General features: G+C 42.4%; 1 protein-coding gene and 1 pseudogene across 19 annotated transcripts in view; one reads left to right on the top strand and one right to left on the bottom strand.

Moving 5' to 3' along the window:
* Positions 1–27,905, top strand: part of MTHFS (methenyltetrahydrofolate synthetase) — a 278,936-nt gene that overhangs the window by 50,539 nt on the left and 200,492 nt on the right. The window contains exon 3 of one of the 19 annotated variants that reach the window (XM_030878447.3): positions 438–4,807. The exons of the other annotated variants lie outside the window; for them this stretch is intronic. Coding sequence (XP_030734307.1) covers positions 438–670 — 233 coding nt within the window. The 3' untranslated portion in view covers positions 671–4,807. Of the gene's footprint in view, positions 1–437; positions 4,808–27,905 lie in introns of those variants that run through there. 19 annotated transcript variants of the gene reach the window in all.
* On the bottom strand, positions 9,208–9,675 carry LOC115864706 (riboflavin kinase pseudogene; annotated as a pseudogene).

Below are 27,905 nucleotides of genomic sequence, written 5' to 3'. Positions count from 1 at the left end.
ATCGACTTTGAGAATAGCTCCGTCCTTTCTGGCTTCTTTCTGACCCTCTCCCACTCCTTCAGTTGTCAGTGTCCTGGGACAGTATGTAGGGTCAGCTGTATGCTTAAAGAAAGAAAATTAGAGAAAAAGGAATTCTTAGGCCCTATCCCTGGAGATTCTCTTTAACTAGGTGTGGGCGGGGCCTGGGAATCTGGCATTTCTGTACAGGTATACATGAAAGAACGGCTAGGGGATGGATGACGGACTTACTAGTTGCTGAGTAATTTTTACTTCTTTCTTTGTCCAACTCTTTACTGTTAGGATTTTTCTAGAGTGATCATGTATTTCTTTAAAAATCAGAGAAAATGATGTCATTAAAAAACAAAAACCAGATCTGGAAGCGATCAGTCTTTTCCAGACACCATTAACCTTCGTAACTTTATTCCTCATTTCCGCAGGGGGACTTGATCTCATCTTCATGCCGGGTCTTGGGTTTGACAAACACGGCAACCGTTTGGGGCGGGGCAAGGGCTACTACGATGCCTACCTGAAGCGCTGTCTGCAGTCCCAGGATGTGAGGCCCTACACCCTGGCCTTGGCTTTCAAAGAGCAGATTTGCCTTCAGGTCCCTGTGGATGAAAATGACATGAAGGTAGATGAAGTGCTTTACGAAGACTCCTCAGCATCTTAAATCCTGATGACCACAGCCAAATAATCAAGGTTTTGTGCCAGAGAAAAGCCAAACGTGTATTTTCCCTTGTCAGAAATTAGTGGAAATTGCACAATAATGTGAATATGGGCTGTAGTGTTTTCAGTGTAATTGTTAGATACCGAACATGAAACCATTTTAAAAAATCAATAGCAGTGTGTGTAATAGAACATTAATTAAAACGGAGGCTATCACCATATGATTTTCAGCTTAACTTTCTGTCCCAGGTTGATCTTTCTGTTTTATAGTTTAAGTTAAATATTTATGAGGCACTATGCTCCAACTCAGAGCGTGAGGGGAAAATAAACTCATCTGTAGTGGACACTTTCATTAAGTCCTCTCATGGGCCTGGGTCAGTCTGGCATGCATATGGAGATTCAGCAATTATTAAATGATTTATTGGTGTTTGCTTTGTGTACAAAGTTCTCCAAGAATATTATACCCTTTCATCATGGCTTCACTTGCTCAACCTGAAATTTTATGTCTGACAGTTTGGAGCTTTTGATGGTTAAAGGACTGAAACCTTTTCTGATTTAAATATTTTAATTTCGGCCGATTTGTTTCCATCTCTGCTGTTCTGTGTGTCAGTCACTTAGGAGTTTAAGATCTGATATCCTGTAAGTTAGAAATTATTTCTGTTTATGGGTGGTATCTGCTTTGGAAATGAAATTTGGGCTGAAGGTTGGCAGATGCCATCACAGCCAGGGAAAGGGAATTTTGTGGGGGGAAGATTTGGTTATAACCAGAGACCCAGGGGGCTTCCTGGGTCCTGCTCTCTCACTCACACCCCACATCCTGCCTCTCACCAGGTCCTGTTGATTCTGCTTCTGGAAACCCTCTTATATCTGTTCCTTTCTCTCCTCGCCCTGTCGTGCCTTTTGTCCAGTCTCTCAGCATCTCTAAGCTGAACTGGTCAAGAGCCTCAGCCGTGGCTTCCTTGCCTTCAGTCTGGTCCTCTTCATTTTATTTCTCAAACTACAGTCAAAGTGATCTTATCAAACATGAACCTGATCATGAAGGACCCCTACTTGTCTCTTTCTAGCCTCTCTTCTCCCCGTATTCTTCTTCTGTACAACTTATGCAAACGTTCACATAGCTCCCTAAACACTGCCAGCTGCTTCTGCCCTTTGTGCCTTGTAAGTGTGCTTTTCCTCTGGCTGCAGTGCTCTTTCCTCTTTTGTTCATTTGGAAGACTCCTGTTTATCCTTCAAGACTCAGCTCCAATGTCACCTCTTCTGTGAAGTCTTCCTGTGTTCCTTCACTTGTTTAAGTGGCCCTGGTCATTGTCCTCCTTATCACATTGTCCTACATGTCAAATATTAATGGCCATGTCTACCCTTTCACCAGACTGTGAGTGCCAAAGAACAGGGATAATCTTTATACTTCCCCCTTTCGGTAGACACACAGACAATGGTGGGTGTTAGATAATTTTTTAAAAAATCCAAGGTACTAGAATTTATTAGATTGCTAATTGTAATTTATATTGACATAAAATTATTTAGCCTAGAAATTAATACTTGTTAGTTTGGAGGAAAGACTTTACTTCTTCGGCATTGTTTTCGACTCCAGAAACATATTTTCTAGTTTGTGAAGAAACAATTTATTTAGTGACCTGTGTCTCTCCTCATTTGATACTCTCATCCACATGAACAAATCGGTTTTCTAGAACTGGCCAGCATAAGCGCTACATGTGGCCGTTGAACTCTGGACGTGTGGCCAGTCTGAATGGAGAAGTGCTGATTCAGATTTTGACTATCTAGTATGACAATGAGAATTTTTTTTGAATGAGTTAGTTGAATACATTCAGATGTGTTTCATTTGAAACACGCATCCCTGTTCATAATACCATATGATTTGGTGTTTTATGCACAAAAGTAAAAACACTTAAAAAATGTCAATTGGGCTAAAATCAAATGTTCACAATATAGTATATACAGTATATACAGTGAGAAATGGGAGGGAGACAGAATTTCTACAAGCTGTGAAACCACATTACCGTACTGGTGAGAAATCTTAAGGGTTACTTCAACCATAAGGTTAAGGTGAAAGTTAACATAGCTGACATGGCTGTTGGTCTGAAGTGGTTAAACAGTAAAATTCCTGGACGGCTGCAGGTCTGGAAACTTTAGAACTTTAACACGTTAGAACTTAATCTGTGTTGTTCTTCTGGCAAAGGAGAGCATTGAAAAGCCCCTCCCCAGCTCCTCAAGTGCAAACAGAACACAAAATCAACTGGCCAGAAGACCCAGGGGCTGAGATTCAGGAAAGCCCGAGGGCTGCAGGGTCCCTCGCCTGGAAAGAGGACCTTTCCCTAGTGACCATTAATGGGCAGTGGTCATTGCGCAGAGGGTATAGGAAAGGGGAAAAAGCACTGACGGTGCAGGTGATGATGACACAAGCAGAGGCTGAGAACAAGGCCTCAAATTCAGGAAGAGAGCCAACATGAAAGAAGAATGATTATGGTCTTAGGTGAGGGGACAGTCCAGGCAGAAGAGAAAGAGCAACAAGATCTGAACAGAACAATCCTTATTATTGGAGAATTGGAAATATATGTATGTCTATAATTGCCTATTCTATAGAACTGTGCTTAATTTAACCAGAAAGTAAACCATTAACTTTAGTTCATCTAACAGATATCAGCAAGAACAGTACACTAATTACAGAATTCTACTAAGTAAGAGATGGATAACTGTGTCTTATGTCTAGGCGTGGATGACATGGTGCAGAAGCTTATTGGTTTCTGGTCCCAGTTCTTTTTTTGTTTTTTTTTTCCTTTCAGAGATCATTGAAATTCAGTTAATCACATTGCATTTAGTCATAAGTTAACATGCTTATTTCCTCCACTTGCCTGTCACCTCCTCAAAGGAAGATTTTCTGCCAAGTTCATGGTTTACTCCAGTACCTATCACAGTCCCTAGCACAAAATAAATGGCCTATAAATCCTTGATGAAGGAATGAACCAATGTGTTTGTTGCCCTGAGTGCGTGGTGACCTTGCCGGTTTTTACGTTGGTTGCTATTTGCTGCTGAGATTCTCTCCTTTCAGCATCATCTCAGGGTTGGATTATTCTGGAACACATTTTCTATTACTGCAGTTGCAATTCTTTCCTTGGCCAGTCCATATGTGTGTGTTGCATTATCTGTGCTGTTTGGCCTTGTTAATACATTTCTTCTTTGCATCTTTATGGTCATCTTTCCTCCTATGTCCAGGCAGTCTTAGGCCTCCTGCCCTGTAAGGGTGATCTCTAATCCCTGCAAGCCCCTGCCCCAAATATATGTTTATTTATGTGCTTAAAAATAAGTGGAGAGATGTTCAAAATGGCGGAGGACTGAGATGTGGAGATCACCTTCCTCCTCATAAATACATCAAAAATACATCTACATGCGGAACAACTACAGAACAACTACTGAACGCTAGCAGAAGACATCAGACTTCCCAAAAGGCAAGAAAATCCCCGCATACCTGGGTAGAGCAAAAGAAAAAAAACAGAGACAAAAGGATAGGGACAAGACCTGCACCAGTGGGAGGGAGCTGTGAAGGAAGAAAGGTTTCCACACACTAGGAAGCCCCTTCGCGGGTGGAGACTGCGGGTGGCGGAGTGGGGAAGCTTCGGAGCCGCGGAGGAGAGCACAGCAACAGGGGTGTGGAGGGCAAAACGGAGAGATTCCCGCACAGAGGATCAGTGCCGACCAGCACTCACCAGCCCGAGAGGCTTGTCTGCTCAGCCGCCGGGACGGGTGGGGCTGGGAGCTGAGGCTCGGGCTTTGGTGGATCCCAGGGAGAGGACTGGGGTTGGCTGCATGAACACAGCCTGATGGGGGCTAGTGCGCCACAGCTAGCTGGGAGAGAGTCCGGGGAAAAAGTTTGGAACTGCCAGAGAGGCGAAAGACCTTGGTTTCGGCGTGCATGAGGAGAGGGGATTCCATCCCAGTGTGCCCACAGAAGGCAGAACACCACCTAAGCAAGCTCCAGAGATGGGCAATAGTAGAGGGAGATCAGCTCGGTGCTCTGTGACCACCTAGAGGGGTGGGATAGGGAGAGTGGGAGGGAGGCAGAAGAGGGAGGAGATATGGGGACATATGTATATGTATAGATGATTCACTTTGTTATACAGCAGAAACTAACACACCATTGTAAAGCAATTATACTCCAATAAAGATGTTAAAAAAGTAAGTGGCAAATTTCTTTTTAAATAATAATTATGTATGTTAGGAAACATATACATAAAAGGAAAAGATGAGATCATTGAAACAGTTATATCTATAATTTATAATATAATGTACTCAATTTCTATAAAGGAGAGCAACGTGATGGACGTTTTTTGGAAATTTACTATTTTTGAAAACCTTATTTTAACCCCTTTTGAATGATTCAAAAGTCTGGTTCTAATTTCAGTTTATTTTAGTATTTGGTTTTAAGGGCTTCTATAGCTGAAAAAGATGCCTTCCAGAAATAAGCAGATCCACATGGAAGCAGTACTGCCCTTACACTAAAATTTGCAGTTCTGTCAGTTTTGCAAATTTTTTAAAAAGTTGAAATTGGGCGAGTAAGTATCCATATTCTTGAGGTGGATTATTCTTGCATATTAATCAGAAGATGCTGCACATTTACTTTGTTAGTAAATGGGTTTTAAACTTATTGAAACTCCTTGAAAGATTTTAAACTGAGTTAGAAAAATTCTGCTTCCAAGTTTTTTAGTTGTGCAGATACCAAAGTGTTTATAGGTGTCAAGCATAGTTTATCGCAACATAATCATATAATGATGAAAGTATTTCCAAATAACCGTTTTCAGTATGCTCTCTCCATATCATGTTTCTTTCTGAAAAAAGCTCCTTTCTGTGTCTTAGATGATATATGACTTTTACCCTGAGGATTCAAATGAGATGTATTTGGTGTGGAGGTGTGGAATGCAGGGAGATATTTGCTTAGGTAGCAATTTACTGGTGGCCATTTATAATCATAGAAAAGTCAAAAAGTTTTGAACACTCAACCTTTGTGTAAAAAAAACGTGCAAAATTCATCTTTTTTTTTTTTTTTTAGTGTTTATTTATTTGGTTGCACCAGGTCTTAGTCCAAGCAGGCAGTCTCCTTAGTTGTCGCATCTGGGCTCCTTAGTTGCAGCTTCTGGGCTCCTTAGTTGTGGCTCGCCAGCTCCTTAGTTGTGGCACACGGGCTCCTTAGTTGTGGCATGCAAACTCTTAGTTACGGCATGCATGTGGGATCTAGTTCCCTGACCAGGGATCGAGCCCAGGCCCCCCGGCAGTGGAAGTGCAGAGTCTTAACCACTGGACCACCAGGGAAGTCCCAGCAGTGCTTTCTACATGGTATCCAATAGTATATCTTGACAAATGTGCCCAGATATTTTTACCCCTAAATTGTTTTATGAGTACTTCATCCATATTTCCATGGCAGGAAGAACAAGTGTTTTCTACATGGTATGCTACATTTTGGGTTTTTACTATTAAGGAAGAAAAAAGACAAACATTTAGGATTATATTTAGGGAACATTGTTTAAAGTATATTAGTTAGTAATTCATGATATTAAATATTACTGAAAACATTATGGAGGTTTGTCTTCATCTTCTGGACCCATATCTTCTGCTAACCACAGTGGCTTCACACTTTTCAATATATATTTGAAGAGTGAGGTTCATCATTACTATGATGAGCACAGATCCCTGAGACAAAATATCTTTGTGATCATTTCAAGTTTGGCGGCTCACTTGCTGGCAAATCTCACTGTTCTTTTTCCTTGTCGTATGGCTGATGAATAGCTTTTACCCGTAGCAGAAGTATATCGGCTGTTGTTGCTCGCTTGTGTTTGCATTATTCGAATTATCTTTGTGCTACTGTTTCTTTGCAAGAATCTTTTTAAGCCACTTTTCCATTTTAAGAGGGTTGGTTTAGTAAAAACTACATAATGTAACACATAAATCCATGTGCCTGGAAATATTAAAATAACACAGTACTTCTCAGTATGCTGAAAGGAACGAAACACTTCCTTTCACAGTATCCAACAGCTATTTTCTGGCTTGCATACTAACTGGACATGGGGCCTTCTGATGTGCTGGCAGAGTGAGGGGCCGACATCAGTCTATGTTTTAAGCTTCAGCAAAACTTAATTCCTTGTCTTTTAAAGATAAAAAATAAATATAACTAGAGATTCTAATTTCTTCCCAAGCCCCGGTGGTTCACCTTGCCCACTCCCTGGGGCGTGTCACCCTGTTTGGAGACCACTGCTCTAAGAACATGTCCTCCCAGCTGGATGGGTAGAGGGTTTGGTTCTCTGGTCCCTCCATTAAGAGGCGGCCTGAGCGGCAGGGCACTGACTTCATCCGCCCCTCCTCTCCTTGGCTCTTGTTGACCACATGTTTGTATCTGACCTCCCATGACCCTTTCATCTCGCTGGTGCCCTGTGTACCAATACTGGTCTCCTTGTCTTCTGAGTGCTCTTTTGGGGCTGTTCTCTTGCCCACAGTGTTTTGAGTACTAGGAAAATAATTTCTCTAAGTTAGTCCTTGACAAACAGAGTGCCTTAAAGAACCCTGTCACCTAGGAAACAGCAGATGCCTTTCTTTCGGTTCTTTTCCTCTCAGACTTCGCCTGGCTGACCCGTATCCACTGTTTGGGTGCATCAGAGGACTTCTGAGCCTAAATAAAAGACGAGGAGCACTTTTTAAGTCCTTCAATTCTCTTTGCATTTCATACCTCTGCCCACCCCCCAGTTGCAGCTGTTTTTCTTATATGTGTCCCGTAAATATCTTACCTATACTTTTTTTTTTCACTTGATCAAGATTTATTTCAAGGCCTGAAAACACTGACTAATCAAAAGTGGCCCTACTGCCATTTCTTATAATATATAAACACTTAATATAAAAATTAAAAAATTGTAGACACTATTAACTAAGTCCTAAACCACACACTATAGGTTTTTCAAAAACAATAGTTATTTAACAAAATTTAAGGTGACAATATCAAAGAATTTTCACACTTAATGAGGATATAATCAGTCGCAAGCTACTCAAAGAAACACATCTTTTTTACACCTTCCATGTTTGTTTTTAACTTTGTTTCATAGAACCACTGATAATTGGGGCTTCTTTCAAGTATAGGATTTCTAACATGAAATTACATTTTCTAAGTATTTCTATAAATAAGAAATGAAAAAGACACATACTACATTGTTTGCCATAAATTCATACACCAAAAAATCAAAACAATCCAACTGAATTTATTCCTGCTTCCCCCTTCTCCAACATTAGCTTTAGATGTTTTTCTAAATATTATATAAACAGTTTTGTTAAAATCAGTTCTCTCATTTATGCAGATTAGGGGAAAATGGTTTTATAATGAGTTATCTTTAAAATTACCTTCTAGATAGCACTCTTTAGCCTTAAATTACATTGTGCACACACAGCTACAACAGTTTGCATTTGCTCAGGAACATACAATTACATTAAAAACAAATAACTTTGTATTTCATAGTTTAGTTGGCTCTTAACTAGTTTCCCTAGGGGGGAAACAAGTATTTTGTGTTGTTTAAGAAACTGGTATATATAAATGAACTGCTAGGTGTTCATTTAAACTTTGGGGAAACCTACAGATGAAGTTTTGGGTGTTTTTTCTAAAATGCAAAAGATATGCACTTAATCACTCTTCATATAGTGAAGGGATGGGATGGCAGATACAGACGCAGATGAAACTCTACATTTTGTAAATGTAGAGTTGGATATTCTAAATGGAAAAACTGACACACAATTGTTTACAGAAAACAAAGGTTAAGAAAAATGTTGAAGAATACGCTTAAAGAGGGAAGTGTTATACAACACAAAAATGAGACCTAGAGATTCGAAAAACACTCATTTTACTGTTTTAAAAGAAAAACAAAAAAACTAATAGGGAGAGAGTCTAGACCAATTAGAACTGAGGCAGCTGTAACAAAAATGGAACCCAGTACAATGATTTGAGCCCTTAAAGGAAATGACTAATTGAAATGAAATTTCACAAGTCTTTATGTCTATAATAATATATAAATGCACAAAATATCAAAAATACGAAGTCTGGATTTTTCCCCTTAGGTTTGTAATAAACTGTCAAACCTCTGCTTAATATAGTTACTTTTATAAGCCTTCTGATTAGCAGAGCATGCTACACAGTACATGCATGCTAAAATTTTACCATGAGAATTATAGTTCTCATCTCAAACTAGTGACTTGCCTGTTACCCATATTTATATATATTTCATTTCCATTAAAAAACACTTAAGACCTTTCAAGTGTACATTTTAATCAGCATATTACATAAAAAGGAATCTTGATTTTTAAAATGAACCTTTTTAGTACTGTAACATGATGGGTTTAATTGAACAGTTGGAACGTAATATGGTAACTACATTGTACTGTTTAATTCACAGCTGTAGGAAAATGTTTGATTTTTAAAATAAAACCAGGATGAAGCTGTAGAGTTATGAGCAGTAAAATATTAGAAAACAGTGAATGAATAAATAAGATGCCTTTCCATCAGTGGCCATTCGTTATTTTGCTTTTACGAACCTGGAAGAAATTGTCTTCTTTGAGTTTCAAATGTTCTGGTAAATCTAGTCGTTTCTTAGCTTCCTCAATATCACCTTGAATTGCTGAAATAAGTGACTCTAAAGAATCAAAGTTCTTTTCTGGTCTGAGGTAGCCGACGACGGCCACATTGAGAAGTTCCCCATAGAAGTCCTCTTTGAAAGTATGCATGATACGAGTTTCCATGGACTTTTTCGTATTCTTGTAGTATGGGTTCCATCCTATGCTCATCACCATCTTATGGACGTCTCCACTTCCAACACTGACCCAACCATGGTAAATGCCAGTGGATACATCAGCTGGAAGATTATCTATTACTTGTTTAGGAAAGTTAGCTGTAGGGATGCCCAGTTGCTTGGAGCTGTGACCGAAGCCCCGCACCACCTGGCCGCGGCAGAAGTAGGGCAGGTGCCTCATGACGCCGTCAGCTCGGGGTGCGGGCTGCGGTACAGTCTGCGCGTCCGGCGGAGCCGCCATCGAGGCGGTGCCAGGACCTCCCGGACCCGCTGGGGGACACGGGCGGGAGCTCCGCAGGCCGGCCGGCGGGGCGAGCGCACAGGCGTACAACGGGCCGAGCGGCACGGACGACATGCCCCGGCGAGACCCTCACGCAGCTGACCGAAAAGAAGGTGTTGGGCGACTCAGAGGCTGCGTCTGGGCTCCGGAACGCCGGCGACCTTGGAAGTCCCTACCTATACTTTTAGTCTTAAAATGATATGTTTAAAAAGTATACTTAAGAAGCAAACAATTGTTTCAGTGGTGAATCAGATCCCAAGGAGTTCACTATTAGAAATGGTGAACATCTGGTTTATCACTGAGAAATAATCTCTTTAGGATTGAAATGCAAAAAGTGTTTGTTATTTCCTCTCATGAAAAGAGAACGAGTACTATATTATTCTGAAGATCTGGGTTGGATACTTGTGGACGTTGATGCTGGAGAATAGATAGATCCTATAAGTTCTAAATATTTGCTGTTCCTCAAATCTAACAAGAAGGTAAGGTAGCCAATGCTACTCCCTGTAGTAATGCTTAATATTGATATAAGACCCAGTGGACGATGGAGATAGCAGTGTGGGGAGGCACATCCTCCACTCCATCCTCCATGCTTCCGTGCGTTATCGTCGTAAAATATATAACTCTACTTATATCGCTTGCCTGCTTGACAGCTTTTGATGGTTCTCTGTTGCCCAAAGAATAAAATGTAAACCCCTGGCTAGCATCTAGGACCCTTTATAACTTTATTACAACCTCCCTTCTTATCTCTCTCTCCCTCTTTCTCTCTCAACACACACACACACACACACACACACACACACACACCTCATTTCTTCTAGACCAATAATTCTAGTTACATCAGAATCCCATATTCTGGGTAAGAGCTAGATTAGATCATTATACAGTTGGCTATTAGAATGCATCTAGAATAAGAGAGCTGTGTTAACAGCACGTAGTTCAGGAATGGGAAATCTCAATGAGGAACCAAAATGTTCTCAAAAGTGACTTATCGATTGCCTGTGGATCTTTTTTTTTTTTAATTAATTTATTATTTATTTTGGGGGGCTGCACGGCGAGCAATGTGGGATCTTCGTTCCCCGACCAGGGATCGAAACTGTGCTTCATGCTATGGAAGCGTGGAGTCTTTTTTTTTTTTTTTAACATCTTTATTAGAGTATAATAACTTTACAGTGGTGTGTCAGTTTCTGCTTTATAACAAAGTGAATCAGTTATACATATACATATGTCCCCATATCTCTTCCCTCTTGCATCTCCCTCCCTCCCACCCTCCCTATCCCACCACTCTAGGTGGTCACAAAACACCGAGCTGATCTCTCTGTGCTATGCAGCTGCTTCCCACTAGCTATCTATTTTACGTTTGGTAGTGTATATATGTCCATGCCACTCTCTCACTTTGTCCCAGCTTACCCTTCCCCCTCCCCGTATCCTCAAGTCCATTCTCTAGCAGTTCTGCATCTTTATTCCCATCTTGCCCCTAGGTTCTTCTGACCATTTTTTTTTTAGATTCCATATATATGTGTTAGCATACGGTATTTGTTTTTCTCTTTCTGACTTACTTCACTCTGTATGACAGTCTCTAGGTCCATCCGCCTCACTACAAATAACTCAATTTCATTCGTTTTTATGGCTGAGTAATATTCCATTGTATATACGTGCCATATCTTCTTTATGCATTCATCTGCTGATGGACACTTAGGTTGCTTCCGTGTCCTGGCTACTGTAAATAGAGCTGCAATGAACATTTTGGTACATGACTCCTTTTGAATTATGGTTTTCTCAGGGTATCTGCCCAGTAGTGGGATTGCTGGGTTGTATGGTAGTTCTATTTTTAGTTTTTTAAGGAACCTCCATACTGTTCTCCATAGTGGCTGTATCAATTTTCATTGCCACCAACAGTGCGAGAGGGTTCCCTTTTCTCCACACCCTCTCCAGCATTTATTGTTTGTAGATTTTTTGATGATGGCCATCCTGACCGGTGTGAGATGATATCTCATTGTAGTTTTGATTTGCATTTCTCTAATGATTAATGATGTTGACCATTCTTTTATGTGTTTGTTGGCAATCTGTATATATTCTTTGGAGAAATGTCTATTTAGATCTTCTGCCAATTTATGGATTGGGTTGTTTGTTTTTTTTTTTGATATTGAGCTGCATGAGTTGCTTGTATGTTTTGGAGATTAATCCTTTGTCAATTGCTTCATTTGCAAATATTTTCTCCCATTCTGAGGGTTGTCTTTTCGTCTTGTTTATGGTTTCCTTTTCTGTGCAAAAGCTTTTAAGTTTCATTAGGCACCATTTGTTTATTTTTGTTTTTATTTCCATTTCTCTAGGAGGTGGGTCATAAAGGATCTTGCTGTGATTTATGTCATAGAGTGCTCTGCCTATGTTTTCCTCTAAGAGTTTGATGGTGTCTGGCCTTACATTTAGGTCTTTAATCCATTTTGAGTTTATTTTTGTGTATGGTGTTAGGGAGTGTTCTAATTTCATTCTTTTACATGTAGCTGTCCAGTTTTCCCAGCACCACTTATTGAAGAGGCTGTCTTTTCTCCACTGTATATTCTTACCTCCTTTATTAAAGATAAGGTGACCATATGTGCGTGGGTTTATCTCTGGGCTTTCTATCCTGTTCCATTTATCGATATTTCTGTTTTTGTGCCAGTACCATACTGTCTTGATTACTGTAGCTTTGTAGTATAGTCTGAAGTCAGGGAGCCTGATTCCTCCAGCTCTATTTTTCTTTCTCAAGGTTGCTTTGGCTATTCGGGGTCTTTTGTGTTTCCATATACAAACTGTGAAATTTTTTGTTCTAGATCTGTGAAAAATGCCCTTGGTAGTTTGATAGGGATTGCATTGAATCTGTAGATTGCTTTGGGTAGTAGAGTCATTTTCACAATGTTGATTTTTCCAATCCAAGAACATGGTATATCTCTCCATCTATTTGTATCATCTTTAATTTCTTTCATCAGTGTCTTATAATTTTCTGCATACAGGTCTTTTGTCTCCTTAGGTAGGTTTATTCCTAGATATTTTATTCTTTTTTTTGCAATGGTAAATGGGATTGTTTTCTTAATTTCACTTTCAGATTTTTCATAATTAGTGTATAGGAATGGAAGAGATTTCTGTGCACTAATTTTGTATCCTGCTACTTTACCAAATTCATTGATTAGCTCTAGTAGTTTTCTGGTAGCATCTTTAGGATTTTCTATGTGTAGTATCATGTCATCTGCAAGCAGTGCCAGCTTTACTTCTTCTTTTCCAATTTGGATTCCTTTTATTTCTTTTTCTTCTCTGATTGCTGTGGCTAAAACTTCCAAAACTATGTTGAATAATAGTGGTGAGAGTGGGCAATCCTGTCTTGTTCCTGATCTTAGTGGAAATGCTTTCAGTTTTTCACCATTGTGGATGATGTTAGCTGTGGGTTTGTCATATATGGCCTTTATTATGTTGAGGAAAGTTCCCTCTATGCCTACTTTCTGGAGGGTTTTTGTCATAAATGGGTGTTGAATTTTGTCGAAAGCTTTCTCTAGTTCTATTGAGATGATCATATGGTTTTTCTCCTTCGATTAATTAATATGGTGTATCATGTTGATTGATTTGCATATATTGAAGAATCCTTGCATTCCTGGGATAAGCCCTACTTGATCATAGTGTATGATTCTTTTAATGTGCTGTTGGATTCTGTTTGCTAGTATTTCGTTGAGGATTTTTGCATCTATGTTCATCAGTGATATTGGCCTGTAGTTTTCTTTGTTTGTGACATCTTTGTCTGGTTTTGGTATCAGAGTGTGTGGCCTCGTAGAATGAGTTTGGGAGTGTTCCTCCCTCTGCTATATTTTGGAAGTGTTTGAGAAGGATAGGTGTTAGCTCTTCTCTAAATTTTTGATAGAATTCACCTGTGAAGCCATCTGGTCCTGGGCTTTTGTTTGTTGGAAAATTTTTAATCACAGTTTCAATTTCAGTGCTTGTGATTGGTCTGTCCATATTTTCTATTTCTTCCTGGTTCAGTCTCAGAAGGTTGTGCATTTGTAAGAAATTGTCCATTTCTTCCAGGTTGTCCATTTTATTGGCATAGAGTTGCTTGTAGTGATCTCTCATGATCCTTTGTATTTTTGCAGTGTCAGTTGTTACTTCTCCTTTTTCATTTCTAATTCTATTGATTTCAGTCTTCTCCCTTTTTTTCTTGATAAGTCTGGGTAATGGTTTATCAATTTTGTTTATCTTCTCAAAGAACCAGCTTTTAGTTTTATTGATCTTTGCTATCGTTTCCTTCATTTCTTCTTCATTTATTTCTAATCTGATCTTTATGATTTCTTTCCTTCTGCTAACTTTGGGGGTTTTTTGTTCTTCTTTCTCTAATTGCTTTAGGTGTAAGGTTAGGTTGTTTATTTGAGATGTTTCCTGTTCCTTAAGGTAGGCTTGTATAGCTATAAACTTCCCTCTTAGAACTGCTTTTGCTGCATCCCATAGGTTTTGGGTCACTGTGTTTTCATTGTCATTTATTTTTAGGTATTTTTTTATTTCCTCTTTGATTTCTTCAGTGATCTCTTGGTTATTAAGTAGTGTGTTGTTTAGCCTCCATGTGTTTGTATTTCTTACAGATCTTTTCCTGTAATTGTTACCTAGTCCCATAGCATTGTGGTTGGAAAAGATACTTGATATAATTTCAATTTTCTTAAATTTACTGAGGCTTGATTTATGACTCAAGATATGGTCTATCCTGGAGAATGTTCCATGAGCACTTGTGAAGAATGTGTATTCTGTTGTTTTTGGATGGAATGTCCTATAAATATCGTTTAAGTCCTTCTTTTAAAATGTATCATTTAAAGCTTGTGTTTCTTTATTTATTTTCATTTTGTGTGATTTGTCCATTGGTGAAAGTGGGGTGTTAAAGTTCCCTACTATGATTGTGTTACTGTCGTTAGTATTTGCCTTATGTATTGAGGTACTCCTATGTTGGGTGCATAAATATTTACAATTGTTTTATCTTTCTCTTGGATTGATCCCTTGATCATTATGTAGTGTCCTTCTTTGTTTCTTGTAATAGTCTGTGTTTTAAAGTCTATTTTGTCTGATATGAGAATTGCTACTCCAGCTTTCTTTTGATTTCCATTTGCATGGAATATCTTTTTCCATCCCCTCACTTTCAGTCTGTATGTGTCCCTAGGTCTGAAGTGGGTCTCTTGTAGACAGCATATATACAGGTCTTGTTTTTGTATCCATTCAGCCAGTCTATGTCTTTTGGTTGGAGCATTTAATCCATTTACATTTAAGGTAATTATTGATATGTATGTTCCTATTACTATTTTCTTAATTGTTTTAGGTTTATTATTGTAGGTCTTTTCCTTCTCTTGTATTTCCTGCCTACAGAAGTTCCTTTAGCATTTGTTGTAAAGCTGGTTTGGTGGTGCTGAATTCTCTTAGCTTTTGCTTGTCTGTAAAGGTTTTAATTTCTCCATCAAATCTTAATGAGATCCTTGCTGGGTAAAGTAATCTTGGTTGTTGGTTTTTCTCTTTCATCACTTTATGTATGTCCTGCCACTCCCTTCTGGCTTGGAGAGTTTCTGCTGAAAGATCAGCTGTTAACCTATGGGGATTCCCTTATGTGTTACTTGTTGCTTTTCCCTTGCTCCTTTTAATATTTGTTCTTTGTATTTAATTTTTTTTTTTTTTTTTTTTTGGTACGTGGGCATCTCACTGTTGTGGCCTCTCCCGTTGCGGAGCACAGGCTCCGGACGTGCAGGCCCAGCGGCCATGGCTCACGGGCCCAGCCGCTCCACGCCTTGTGGGATTTTCTCAGACCGGGGCATGAACCTGTGTCCCCTGCATTGGCAGACAGACTCTCAACCACTGCGCCACCAGGGAAGCCCGGTATTTAATTTTTGATAGTTTGATTAATATATGTCTTGGTGTGTTTCTCCTTGGAGTTATCTTGTATGGGACTCTCTGTGCTTCCTGGACTTGACTAACTATTTTGTTTCCCATATTAGGGAAGTTTTCAACTATAATCTCTTCAAATATTTTCTCAGTCCCTTTCTTTTTCTCTTCTTCTTCTGGGGCCCCTATTATACGAATGTTGGTGCCTTTAATGTTGTCCCAGAGATCTCTGAGACTGTCCTCAATTCTTTTCATTCTTTTTTCTTTATTCCCTTCTGCAGTAGTTATTTCCACTATTTTATCTTCCAGGTCACTTATCCATTCTTCTGCCTCAGTTATTCTGCTATTGATCCCTTCTGGAGAATTTTTAATTTCATTTATTGTGTTGTTCATCTCTGTTTGCTCTTTAGTTCTTCTAGGTCCTTGTTAAACGTTTCTTGTATTTTCTCCATTCTATTTCCAAGATTTTGGATTATCTTTACTATCATTATTCTGAATTCTTTTTCAGGTAGACTGCCTATTTCCTCTTCATTTGTTAGGTCTGGTGGGTTTTTGCCTTGCTCCTTTATCTGCTGTGTGTTTCTCTGTCTTCTCATTTTACTTATTTTACTGTGTTTGGGGTCTCCTTTTCACAGGCTGCAGGTTCGTAGTTTCCATTGTTTTTGGTGTCTCTCCCCAGTGGCTAAGGTTGGTTCAGTGGGTTGTGTAGGCTTCCTGGTGGAGGGGACTAGTGCCTGTGTTCTGGTGGATGCGGCTGGATCTTGTCTTTCTGGTGGGCAGGTCCATGTCTGGTGGTGTGTTTTGGGGTGTCTGTGTCCTTATGATTTTAGGCAGCCTCTGTGCTAATGGATGGGGTTATGTTCCTGTCTTGCTAGTTGTTTGGCATAGGATGTCCTGTACTGTAGCTTGCTGATCATTGAGTGGAGCTGGGTCTTGGCATTGAGATGGAGATCTCTGGGAGATTTTCGCCGTTTGATATTACGTGGAGCTGGGAGGTTTCTTATGGACCAGTGTCCTGAACTTGGCTCTCCCACCTCAGTGGCACAGCTCTGACACCTAGCTGGAGCACCAAAAGCGTGTCCTCCACGCAGCTTTCTGTCCTCTATTTCCACACAGGTATTGCAGTCTACTTTGATATCTGAATGTTGAGTCTGATCAAGGAAGCTGTAAGTTCCACTTGCTTGAGTTCTTTGAGCAGTTTACTTACTCTGGAGCATCAGTCCTTGGTGAGACAGGCAGAATCATTCGTCCATGAGCTGGAGATGGCGAAAGGGGGTGCTGGCTTCTCCCACGCTGTCCACAACTTTGTTGGCAAGTCAACCCTGCCCTGTGGGCGGCAGGCTGGGTGCAGCTGTGTGTGGTGCGAGTCAGCACCGCTGGGCCCGGACGGCCACTGCCAAGGGGTCTGGAGCGCAAGGTTCCTCCGTCCCGGGGTGCACAGTCCGCTCCTCTGTGCTTTGCCTGGTGGGAGGCTCGGAGTTCTCTCGCTCTGCACGCAGGGGCGGGGCGCGCGGCTGTCCCCTCCAGATGCGGGGTGCCCTGTTCGCTCCTTCCTCCTCCTGCCCGGGAGGCGCATGCATGGGTCTGGTCGCGGCCGCTGCCTCTGCCGTTCGCGGGCTGGCAGAGCGTCCCCACCCCACCGCGGGTGCAGCCGGGGGCTGGGGTGAAGCGAGAGGGATTCCCCTCTGTGAGTTCGGGCTTCCCCACCCGGCGCAGACCCGGGAATCGGTCCGCTGCCGCCGCTGAGGGTGCAAGAAGCACTTAACGGCAGCGCAGCCTGTGCCACCGGCTCCGGCTGGAGGCGGCGGTGGCGGCGCGGCTCGCGCGGGGACTCGAAGCGTGGAGTATTCACCACTGGACCGCTAGGGAAGTCCCGCCTGGGGAATCTTGTTACATGCAGATTCTGATTCAGTAGGTCCACAGTGGGACCTGAAATTCTGCGTTTCTAACAAACCTTCAGGTGTTGCTGCTGGTTTGCTGTGCACTCTGAATAGCAAAGCCCTAAGCTGTGCTGTTCAGGATGGCGGCCCTAGTCGCATGTAGCTCTTTAAATTTACATTGTTTAAAACTGAATAAAATTTAAAATTCACTTCTTTGGTCACACTAGCCACATATCAAGTGCCTACTGTATTGATGCACAGGGATGAAACATTTCCAACACCGTAGAATGTTCTATTAGACAGCACTGTTTTCTAGAGCACTGTTTTTCAGACTGTTTTCTACAGGTCACCTACGAAATCAGAATCTCTAGGGATAGGGGACTGGAAATTTGCATTGTAAACAAGCACCCCAGGGGGTTCTTATGCATGCTAAAGTTATAGGAAAACTTTTACAGAGTTGTAAAGTCTGATGTTTAGAGATAAGTCTAATGTGGGAATAGGTAAATATCAGAGACATACATGGAGAAGCAGCTCAGCTTAAATTGGAATGCCCTTCTTGTCAGCCATGGGAAATATGTCCAGTTGTCTACAGGTGCAGTAGGTTTCACCTGGTGGAGCTGACCTCTGACACCAAAGCCATGTAGGGTGGAAGAGGTATAAACTGCTCAAGCCAGGAGTGTTCTGCGTGTGTGCAGCCTGTCCCAGATGTGTTCTCTGATCCCATATGCCTCCTGGTCCACCGGGTGCTAACATCTTGTGCGGACTAGAGGCTGCATTCAGTTTCAGGGATGACTCTCAACCCAGGTTAGTACAATCCAGAAATAGTTCTCTTCTTTTTCTTTAGATCTTTTGGATCTCCCTTTTCTGTGCAGGAACATATTTTGGGCAGATCCTCTAGTTTTTGGATCACCTTCAGATATAAAAAGAAGTTCCATTCTCAGGTTTCAAAAAATTCAGTCCAACCTTATATCAAAAGTTTACTTTCTCATCCAACTCCACGCTTATTTCTTTCTTCCACTTGTGGGGAAGTGGGGAGAGGTCTCGGTGTGGTATTTCACTTCCCTTGCTCCTGTCTTCCGGCGCAGAAAGTTCTGACAATGGAGGAAAAGGACAAAGCTCACCTGAGTGGGCGCTGGTGTAACCTGGCCATCAGTGCCTCTGCATGCCAAATGCCCACTTACGGGCTATCTTTCATAGAGGCACTTTGTGAGAATCTCTGCTGGGACTGCGTGCACCGATCCACTCTCCCGCTGACCTCTGGTAGCCTCTTCCCAGCCCCTGCCCTCCAGAGGCACAGGGAGGGCAAGGAAAATGACACAGCCTTCTCTATAGCTGCAAAGTCCCTTATTTCAAAGAATCGTCTTAATCTCTTATCTTTTCTAATACAACCTGGAGATGGATGATTGTGGTGGCTAGTTGAAGAACCATGCTGGCTACCTTTTACCTGCTGGTAAAGCCGGCACGGATATGTGTGTTGGACACCTCTTGTGCTGCTCCTATGTCCTCTGGGGCTGTGTTTTTCTCCAGCCGTTGCTGCAGCAAACTGTCTGCCTACAGGTGAAGACAGCATCTCTCCTCACCTGCAGGGCTTCCCACCCCGGAATGTCATGTCTGAGTAAGACCCTTGCAAGAGCCCTCTCAGTCACCCTGGCGCATGTGCACACCTTGCAGTGTGGGGAAGTCAGCATCCCAAGGGGCAGCGCTTGACCAGTGCAGGTCAGGAGCCCGTCGATGAATTCTCTCCACTTCCAACCTTTGGGCAGACAATTCTGAGTTCTCTTCTGCATTGCTCCTCAGAGGATCACCAGGCTAGTAGCGCTGAACTTCCGTGACCTTTCTCTGCTTCCTCTTCTCAGTCCCCCGTTCCTGTTTCTCGGGCCACTTCCCCCAATATACTTCTGCATGCATTTCCTTGTCCCAGGGTCTGATTTTCAAGGGACCAGGCTAAAACAACATGTCCATCACTTCTCTTTAGAATGTGTAGATACCTGTCACCATTGTCCCTGCCATGGAGACTGCAGAAATTCCAGGGACAAGGAAAAGCCCCATGGAGCAACATTTTACACATGGTAATTGTACATGGATAGCTGACAGGCACAGACTGATCACTGAAGCGGAACTCCATGGTGGTTAGTAGTCTGCACGGCATTCCTGTTGATAGAAGTTCACGTTCTTGTTCTCGTTTTTGAATGTGGGTGATGTACAGTGGACAGATCAACCTTGATTTAGTTGTTGAAGAGAGCTCTCCAAAGGCAGGAGGTAAATTGGAGTCTACTGTCTGAGGTTACTTTGTGTCTGACTATATCAGCTATGGTCCTTTACTTCAAGCAGAGACCGAACTTAAGTAAGAGAAAAAGAGATTTTGGAAGGAGCAGTGGGTGCTGTGATGAGCTGCCTGATCCCCTTTTAGGACTGAAATATGCTTTGCTCCAGCTGCCAGAATGTTGGCTGCTGGCAGCTCAGAGCTGAGGCCCTCGCCTGGAATTGCTCTTGGCTAAACAAAGTCATCTTTCCCAAGGTTAGTGCCCCTTCTTGGTGACAACCCATACCCAGTGTCTGGTCATTGTAGAGGTACGAAGGCCTGGCTCCTTGCTTCAAGGCAGGCCACCACTGAAGGGCCATCCCAGATGCAGCTCCCATGGGACTGGCTGAGGCCTGTGTGCTGTGCACAGCTGCATTGCAGTTCCAGTTCTCTCCCTGCCCAGTTCTGTTTCTTTCCCTCCCTCAAAGCCTTAGAGCATTCCTCGGTAAACTTCCAGCACACCAATCTCCAACTCACTTTGTTTCCTGGGAAATCTGATACTGGGAGTTCACAGAACTGAAGGAAGAACTAAACGCACGAAGGACAGAAAACAGGGCAGCCCTGGGGATCCTAGTGGCAGAAACTTGTAAATCCTTTAGAGGGATGTCAGGGCATCTCTGCTCAATATTCACATTCCTGGGAGGGAATATATGATGGGCTTGTTAAGGTCAGGAAGAAGGGCCCTGTGATTGCAGCCCCATCAGAACTACATGAAGCAGCAGACAAGAAAGAAAAACAGTAAGTGTCTTCCGGACCATGGTATCTGGAGTTTCTTTGGAGGAAGAAGTTGAATATGTTAGCTGAGGACTGGAGCTCTAAACAGAGGGTGCCACGGCTCACAGGTTGCCAAAAACAGGATTGCCCCTGACCCTGGGGCAGGAGCAAGTGGAAATAAAACCCTGGAAACTTTACCCAGAGTCCATCAGGGTGCATCACCGAAATGGGAGACAGGTTTGTTGACTGGTTCTTCCTTGCTGGGTGGCTTCTTATAGGAGGAACAGTGTCCCTCAGGTGGACTGAGAATCCTGGAAGTTGTGCCAGATTTGGTGGAGGGACCCTCCCTCTGGGGGATGCATATGTAGCAGGCTTTTAGGGAGTGCTTTCTATGTACCAGGAACCAGCAAACATTAACTTTCTTCTTCCTCTTGAGTTCAGAACCAGCTGAGAGACAGACACAGGGCTCAGACAGAGGGTAAGTCAAGTATCAGCTTTGTTTTTTTAAATTTTTATTGGAGTATACATGATTTACAATGTTGCATTAATTTCAGGTATACAGCAAAATGAATCAATTATACATACACATGTATCTACTCTTCTTTTTTCTTTTTTTTTTTTAAAGATTCTTTTCCCATGTAGGCCATTACAGAGTATTGAGTAGAGTCTCCTGTGCTATACAGCAGGTTACTATTAGTTATCTATTTTATGTGTATTAGTGTGTATATGTCAGTTCCAATCTCCCAATTTATCCACACCTCCCACACCCCCATTATCCTCTGGTAACTCTAAGTTTGTTTTCTACATCTGTGACTCAGCTTTGTTGATAGTGGGTGGAGGATGGGGCTTGGATGTAGGGCTTCCTAAGACTTGGCTCCTGCCTGGCTGCTCCCGCCCTCATCCTCAGCCAGTCATGAGTACAACTGGCCAGACACCCACAGGCCCTCCGAGCAGGGCAAGAGCTCAGCGTGTGGCAGAGAGCACTTTCTCTATGGGGAGACAGGTCCAAAACAAAGAAACCAGGGAAGGCTGAATCCTTCAAACTCCAAGGTCCTTCTGTGAATCCTAGCAGCCAGTGGGGGGAGGAGGAAAGGAGAGAGGCAGGAGTATTACTCTGGCTGAAGTCTCCCACCTGAGCCAGGGACACGGAAGTGCAGGACAGCTACTCCCCATGTATGTACATACACTAACATATTCAGGGCCTTGTCCCTCTAGGAGGTAGGACTGTGCCCAATTCACAGAAGAGGAAACTGAGGCCAGGATCATATTCCAAATAAGCGGAGGCTCAGGATTTGAACCAAGGCTTCCCTGATTTTAAAGCCCATGTTCTTTTCACCACCCCGTGCCCCCATCTTCATTTAGAATGCTGGAGAAAGGAGGTGCTCCTCGATCTCTTCCTGAACGCTTACAGGGAGCTCTCCTGGGTCCTGGGGCCACCAGCTCAGTTTGGGCTTGGTTGCTTGAGTTCCCTCGAGTACTTGAGTCCACGACGTTGGGCATGTGGCAGATTGGAAGAGACAGTCACCTGGCGTAAATGGGAAGACTGGGAGAGGGGTCCCTTCATGTGGAGCTGGACTTTGGTCTCCCCTTCAGGACCTATGCCTGTGGGCCAGGCCAGGCTGTCATCATAAGGCCAAAAAGGTGGCTATAGTGGTCTCACTGGGCCTCCCACTGGGGAGCCCTGGGCCCCGTGAGGACAGCTGCTGTAGCTCAGCCCCTCCAGTTGGGTCTATAGAAATCAGTTCGTGAAATCAGCTTTTTCCAGGACTGGGCCAGCTGGGGTTTCTCTATCAACTCAGATATGCCTTTCTGTTTTGTTCATTTGTTTGTTTTTGCTTTTCTCTATTTTTTTGGCTCTGCCGCATGGCATGTGGGATCTTAGTTCCCCCACTAGGGATCGAACCCACGCCCCCTGCAGTGGAACCTTGGAGTCTTAACTACCAGACTGCAGGGAAGTCCTACAGAAATGCCCTTTTGGCTTACTTCTCTCTGACCACAAAGTGCCAGCACTCAGCCAGTCCTCAGTGGGCTGCTTCCCCCAAGTCTGCGCTTTCTCTCAATTTCCTTAGAAGCCTTTCTGTCATCCACCAAGTGGTTATGTTCCTTGCTTTCCAGTTTCTCTATAGATGGTCCAACCATTACACATCTGCATTCCCTCCCCTTATCTTTCTCTCCTTCCTTCCCATCTCCCTCCCCTCTCATCCCTTTGCTCCCTCTCTTTCCTTCTCTCTCTCTCTCTTTCTTTGTCTCCCTCCAAATCTGTCTCCCATCTCTATGTCTCTCCCTTCCCCTCTCTTCTTCCCCAACACCCTCACTTTGAACCCTAGGGGGACGGGGCTTTCTGCAAAGGAAGGGTCCTTGTCACATGATTATGAGACCTCCAATGTTATCTAGCGGAAAGCAGTACCCTGGGTATGTTCTGCTAGGGACTAAGGGACCATAAAGGAGTCCTGAATATGATGGAAAATCACTGGAAGGTGCTGGACTTGGGGCAGATGCTGCAGGGGTGAAGGTGGGTATCTGTGCCCCCAGAATGAGAGAGCAGGTGACAAAAGGAGAGGGGTTCCATACCTCATTTTAACCTCTTGATAGTTTTGCCCAGACCTAGTCCTGCCAGTGTTATTATCACCTGTAAATGCATTGATTTCTACCATTGAATCCATCCATTTTTTAATTAAGACTTAGATAAAGTTTTAAAAAAAAATCCCATCCACATTAGGCACTAGAAGGGAAATTTCAGAGAATGAGATGATCAGATTTCTAAGCTTATTGAAAACCTATAGATAACTGCATGGCTGCTCATGCCATTTTAAAAAAACAAGTGCGGCTAGGCGAGCCACTTAATAATGTGGGAATTGTCGGTGGTGCGGATTGTGGACAGAGGATGAGCTCACCCTGGGCAGCTGGCATTGGCTGTTGCGGAAATGAACCACTGTGGCATGCTGCAGGCCAGCTGCACGGGGTCACACTGCAGATGGAGCCTCACAGCTTCTTAGGACCTGCCACTGTGCAGCCAGCCACCCTGCAGGCAAAGTGTCCAGGTCTGTCCAAGAGCAGTAGAACCCAAACTCATCCCGTCCGGTGTCAAGCCACACCCTGGAGCTCACTCTTGGATTAGCTATAGGTCTGCAGAGGCATTTAATCCTTACCACAATCCTGAGATACATATTATTACCCCTATTTTCTAGGTGAAGAAAATTGGTGAGCACAGGAGGGAGGGAATTTAAATACAGAACCACAGGATGAAGCAGCAGAGCTAGGGCTGTAGTCCGGGTTTTCCAAGTCCTGGTCATGTGCACCTTCTGCTCTATCAGGCTACCCCACCACCAAAAACAGTCTAGATGGGGAGCAGTTAAAGGAGCCATCTTTTGGCCTCCGCGGTAAATGTGTGAGAGTTGGTAGGTGAAAGGGGCATGTGGAACATAGGAGTTACGAGTATAGACTCTAAAATCAAGCTCTGTGGGTTCAAATCCTGGCTCCCCCACTTAGGAGCTGTGTGACCTTGTATAAGGTACTTAACTTCTCTGTGCCTCTTTATAAAATGGGGAATGGTAATAATATCTACCTTGTAGGTTTGTGGTAAAGGTTAAAAAGATAATGGATAAAGCGTTGAATACAGTGCCTGGCACACCGTAAGTTGGGTAAATGGTATATATAGCTTGAGCCCACTTTTAGAATCAGAGGAAGTCTGTGAAAGTGCCTTGTATAGTGCCTGTCTCATCTAGGTGATCAGGAATTTCCAATACCTCCCTGCCATCTTTCCTCTGGTTTTGAGTCCTTATAGGCCCTCCCTGCAGTGGACTAGGATGCTGCAGGTACCAGGTTAGAAGAGCTGCATCTCAGAATTGACCCCTGACTATGCAGTACACTAACTGTGACCCTGCAACTGGCCTGGGCTTCATTTTCCTCAGCTATAACATAAAGGGATAAGGAGATAGCCAGGTTTGAGCAAGTGTGTTTCGTGAACTTCTACATCAGAATCACCTCAATGGATTGTTGAAAATGCATATTCGTGGGCTTTTCTCCGTGTTGACCAAATCAGAATCTCTGATGGTGGGGCTCTAGAACCTACATATGTACAAAGCACTCCCCACTCTGTGTCCTGGCCCAACTCTCAGGGATTCTGATATAATTGGTCATTAATAAAATAATGAAAGTAAATAATAAAATACATTAATAAATTAAAATTTAATTTAATTTTTATCTCTGGTTGTTGTACAGATTTTTTGTTTCTTTTTGGTTTTTAACAGTTTTACTGGATGTGCCCAGATATGGTTTTCTTTGTACTTATTCTGTTTGGGGTTCATAACACTTCTTTCATCTATGATTTGATGTCTTTGGTCAGTTTTGGAAAATTCTCAGTCATTATCTCTGTAAAAATTACTTCTGTTCATTTGCTCTTTCCTCTCCAAGACTCCAATTACATGTGTGTTGGACCTGTTTGCCATGTCCCATTTTGTCTTATATACTTGCCTCCCCATCCCTGTTCAATATTTTCCATCTATTTTTTTCTCTCCATTCTTTCAATCCAGATATTCTCTAGTGACCTTTGAAGTCTCTAATCCTTTCTTCAGCTGTGCCTAATTCACTATTATACTCATCTATGGAGTTCTTAGTTTTAGTTATATATTTTCAGTTCTAGAATTTTTATTTGATTTTTAAAAATACATTTTAATCCTTTACTAATATTCTCCACCTTGTCCTTCATTTTCTTTTCTTTCTTTTTTTTTCTTTATTTATTAGGATTGCAAAATGGCTACATTCTATCCTATTCTCTATCATTCTATCTTCATTTATTATTAGCTGGAAAACATCTAAAAGGTGCAACTGCCACTCATCAACTATTTGATTAATTGAGGTATAGATTTTACAAGAGAGGCAGGATAAGTGCTTCAGTCAAACTTACAGATTGGAACTCATTATTAATCCTTATTGTGATGACTAATACTTTTAAAATTAATTTTTATTGGAGTATAGTTGCTTTACAATATTGTGTTAGTTTCTGCTGTACAGCAAAGTGAAATTTGGATTTCTTTATGTCCTTCATTTTCTTGGACATATTACTCACAGTTGTCTTGAAAGCCTATCTGATAATTCCAATATTGGCATCTCCTTGGATCTCTTTCTATGTCTATGTTTTCTCTTGGTTTTTGGCCCTTCACACCTCCTAGGATACTTTGTAATTTGCTTATCGAATGTCAGATATTGTGTATGAACAATTGTGAGATAATTTGAGACTCTGAGAGGATCTACTTTTGCTTTTGGAAGTTAAGGGAGGGGCAGATCATCATAATCCAGTCTGGGTTGAGCAGATTTGAAACTAGGCTTTAGTCTTTGTGAAAAAGGCTCTCTTTCTGGTTAGTCCTTATTCCTAGGTTTCAGATCCTAGTTGAAATCTTGGGGTGTGTACCAAGACAGGATACCCCGTCTTGCCCTGAGCCTCCATTTTTCTCCCCCAGTTTGCCGAGACGACAAAAACACTGTTCAACTTCACGCCCTGTTGGCTGCTGGTTTCTATCTTTGTTTCTCCTTCTCTTGGCTTCTTCACTGATCAGTTTCTACAAAACACAACTTCTCAGCTTTTAGGATTTTCTTAAGAATCAGCAAATGCTTCAAGGCCAAACGCTGTGCCCAATGTCAGGTTCACCTCCTGTGATTTCCCTCTCTGAGATCTCAGTGCCTTGAGATCTTGCCACATTTGCTAGCTCTCTGTTGTTTTGTAAACAGAATTTTTGAAAAATGTACTTTTGTTCATAGTTTCTATTTGTTTGCAGTAGAAATGTTGATCTGTATAAGTTAGTGTGCCATAGAACGAAACTCCTTGGTATTGTTTGTCTGATCTTCTCGGGGGTTTTAGTGGGAGAAGCACTGGACAGAATCAACTCCTTGCTAGATCATAAGAACTACCTGAGGCCCTCGTTTAAAAGTCTCATTTCCTGGTCCTGACTTAGGCATACTGAATCACAGTCTCCAGGGGAAAAGACTGGTAATTTGTGGTTCTAACAAGTACTTCTAACAAAGGCACATTTTGGAAACAATGAACAAGTGACTCTAGGGTCCTGAGCACTTTCCAATTGTATTCTGCTTGCCTAAGCTTATTCCAGTTACCCCAGTGACCCTACCTACCTACAAATAACCCCTGTGTATACTGGTGAGAAAGAGCCTGGCAGAGAGGGCAGGGTGCTGCCTTTTTACTACCCCCTCCAAATTACTTTTGCACTCTGCACCTTCAAGAGTGGGAGCTTCCTTTTGCTGAATTATTTCCAATTTCTTCCTTAGACGTTTTAATCAGAGATGAAAAATGACTGGTCTTTTGCCAGCATTTCAGTCTAAGAGGAAGTTATTTGCCTCTTAGAAGTCCATTAATTTGCAATGGCTTTAGCGCAGAAGGCAGTGTGATAATGTAGAAAGGGACCTGCAATCTGAGGATCAGGGATGAGCCCAGGGTACTTTGGTGGCCTAGGAGTTGTGGGCGTCCCTACCACCACCTCTCCTCCCTGCATTAATGTAAGCTCCCTTTGCCTGCTTGACTATATCTGTTTGTCATCCTCCAATTGCCAGTCGTAAGACTAGAGTACAGTGCTGAACTTCACCACTGACATCCTTTTTAACCCTTGCTGGCTCCTCTGCCATCTCCTTGCTGATTCCCTGCCGTTCTGCTGAGTCCCCCAATAACATTTTCCTGCATTAACGTCTTCCCCTTGTTTTCTCTTCCTTAGCTCCTTTTTCTCTCCTTCTTCCCTCCTCTCCTCCTTCTCCTCACACCACTCCCCCTCTTCTTCCTTCTCCCTATTCCAGAATCAGAACAGGGGCTGTAGTATCCTCTCGTGTACCTTCCCTCTATCATTCCTCACCAGAGCTCTCTCCAGAACCACCTCTCAGCAGATGGGAGCTCAGGCAGGAGGATAAAGTTGTCAAATTCCTTTTCTCTGGACTGTATGGTAAGACCAGTTTCCCTAGTTCTCTCTGGCTCAGGAGGTCACGTCCCACTTTGGAGGTCTCTCACTGTCCTAATGCATGGACTATGCAGTAAATGCTACCCACATCAATAGGAAAACAAGGAAATATGCCCAGTGGAAAAAGGGAAAAGGACATGAAAAGGTAATTCATAAAAGAAGAGACACACCATCAACAGATGAATGGATAAGGAAGACGTGGCACATATATACAATGGAATATTACTCAGCCATAAAGAGAAATGAAATTGAGTTATTTGTAGTGAGGTGGATGGACCTAGAGTCTGTCATACAGAGTGAAGCAAGTCAGAAGGAGAAAAACAAATACCATATGTTAACACATATATATGGAATCTAAAAAAAAAAAAGAGGTTCTGAAGAACCTAGGGGCAGAAAAGGAATAAA

Source organism: Globicephala melas, chromosome 2 (assembly GCF_963455315.2).
Source record: "Globicephala melas chromosome 2, mGloMel1.2, whole genome shotgun sequence".
Taxonomy (NCBI): Eukaryota; Metazoa; Chordata; class Mammalia; order Artiodactyla; family Delphinidae; genus Globicephala; species Globicephala melas.
The sequence above is the reverse complement of the archived record's forward strand: the minus strand, read 5'-3'. Positions and strand labels throughout refer to the sequence as shown.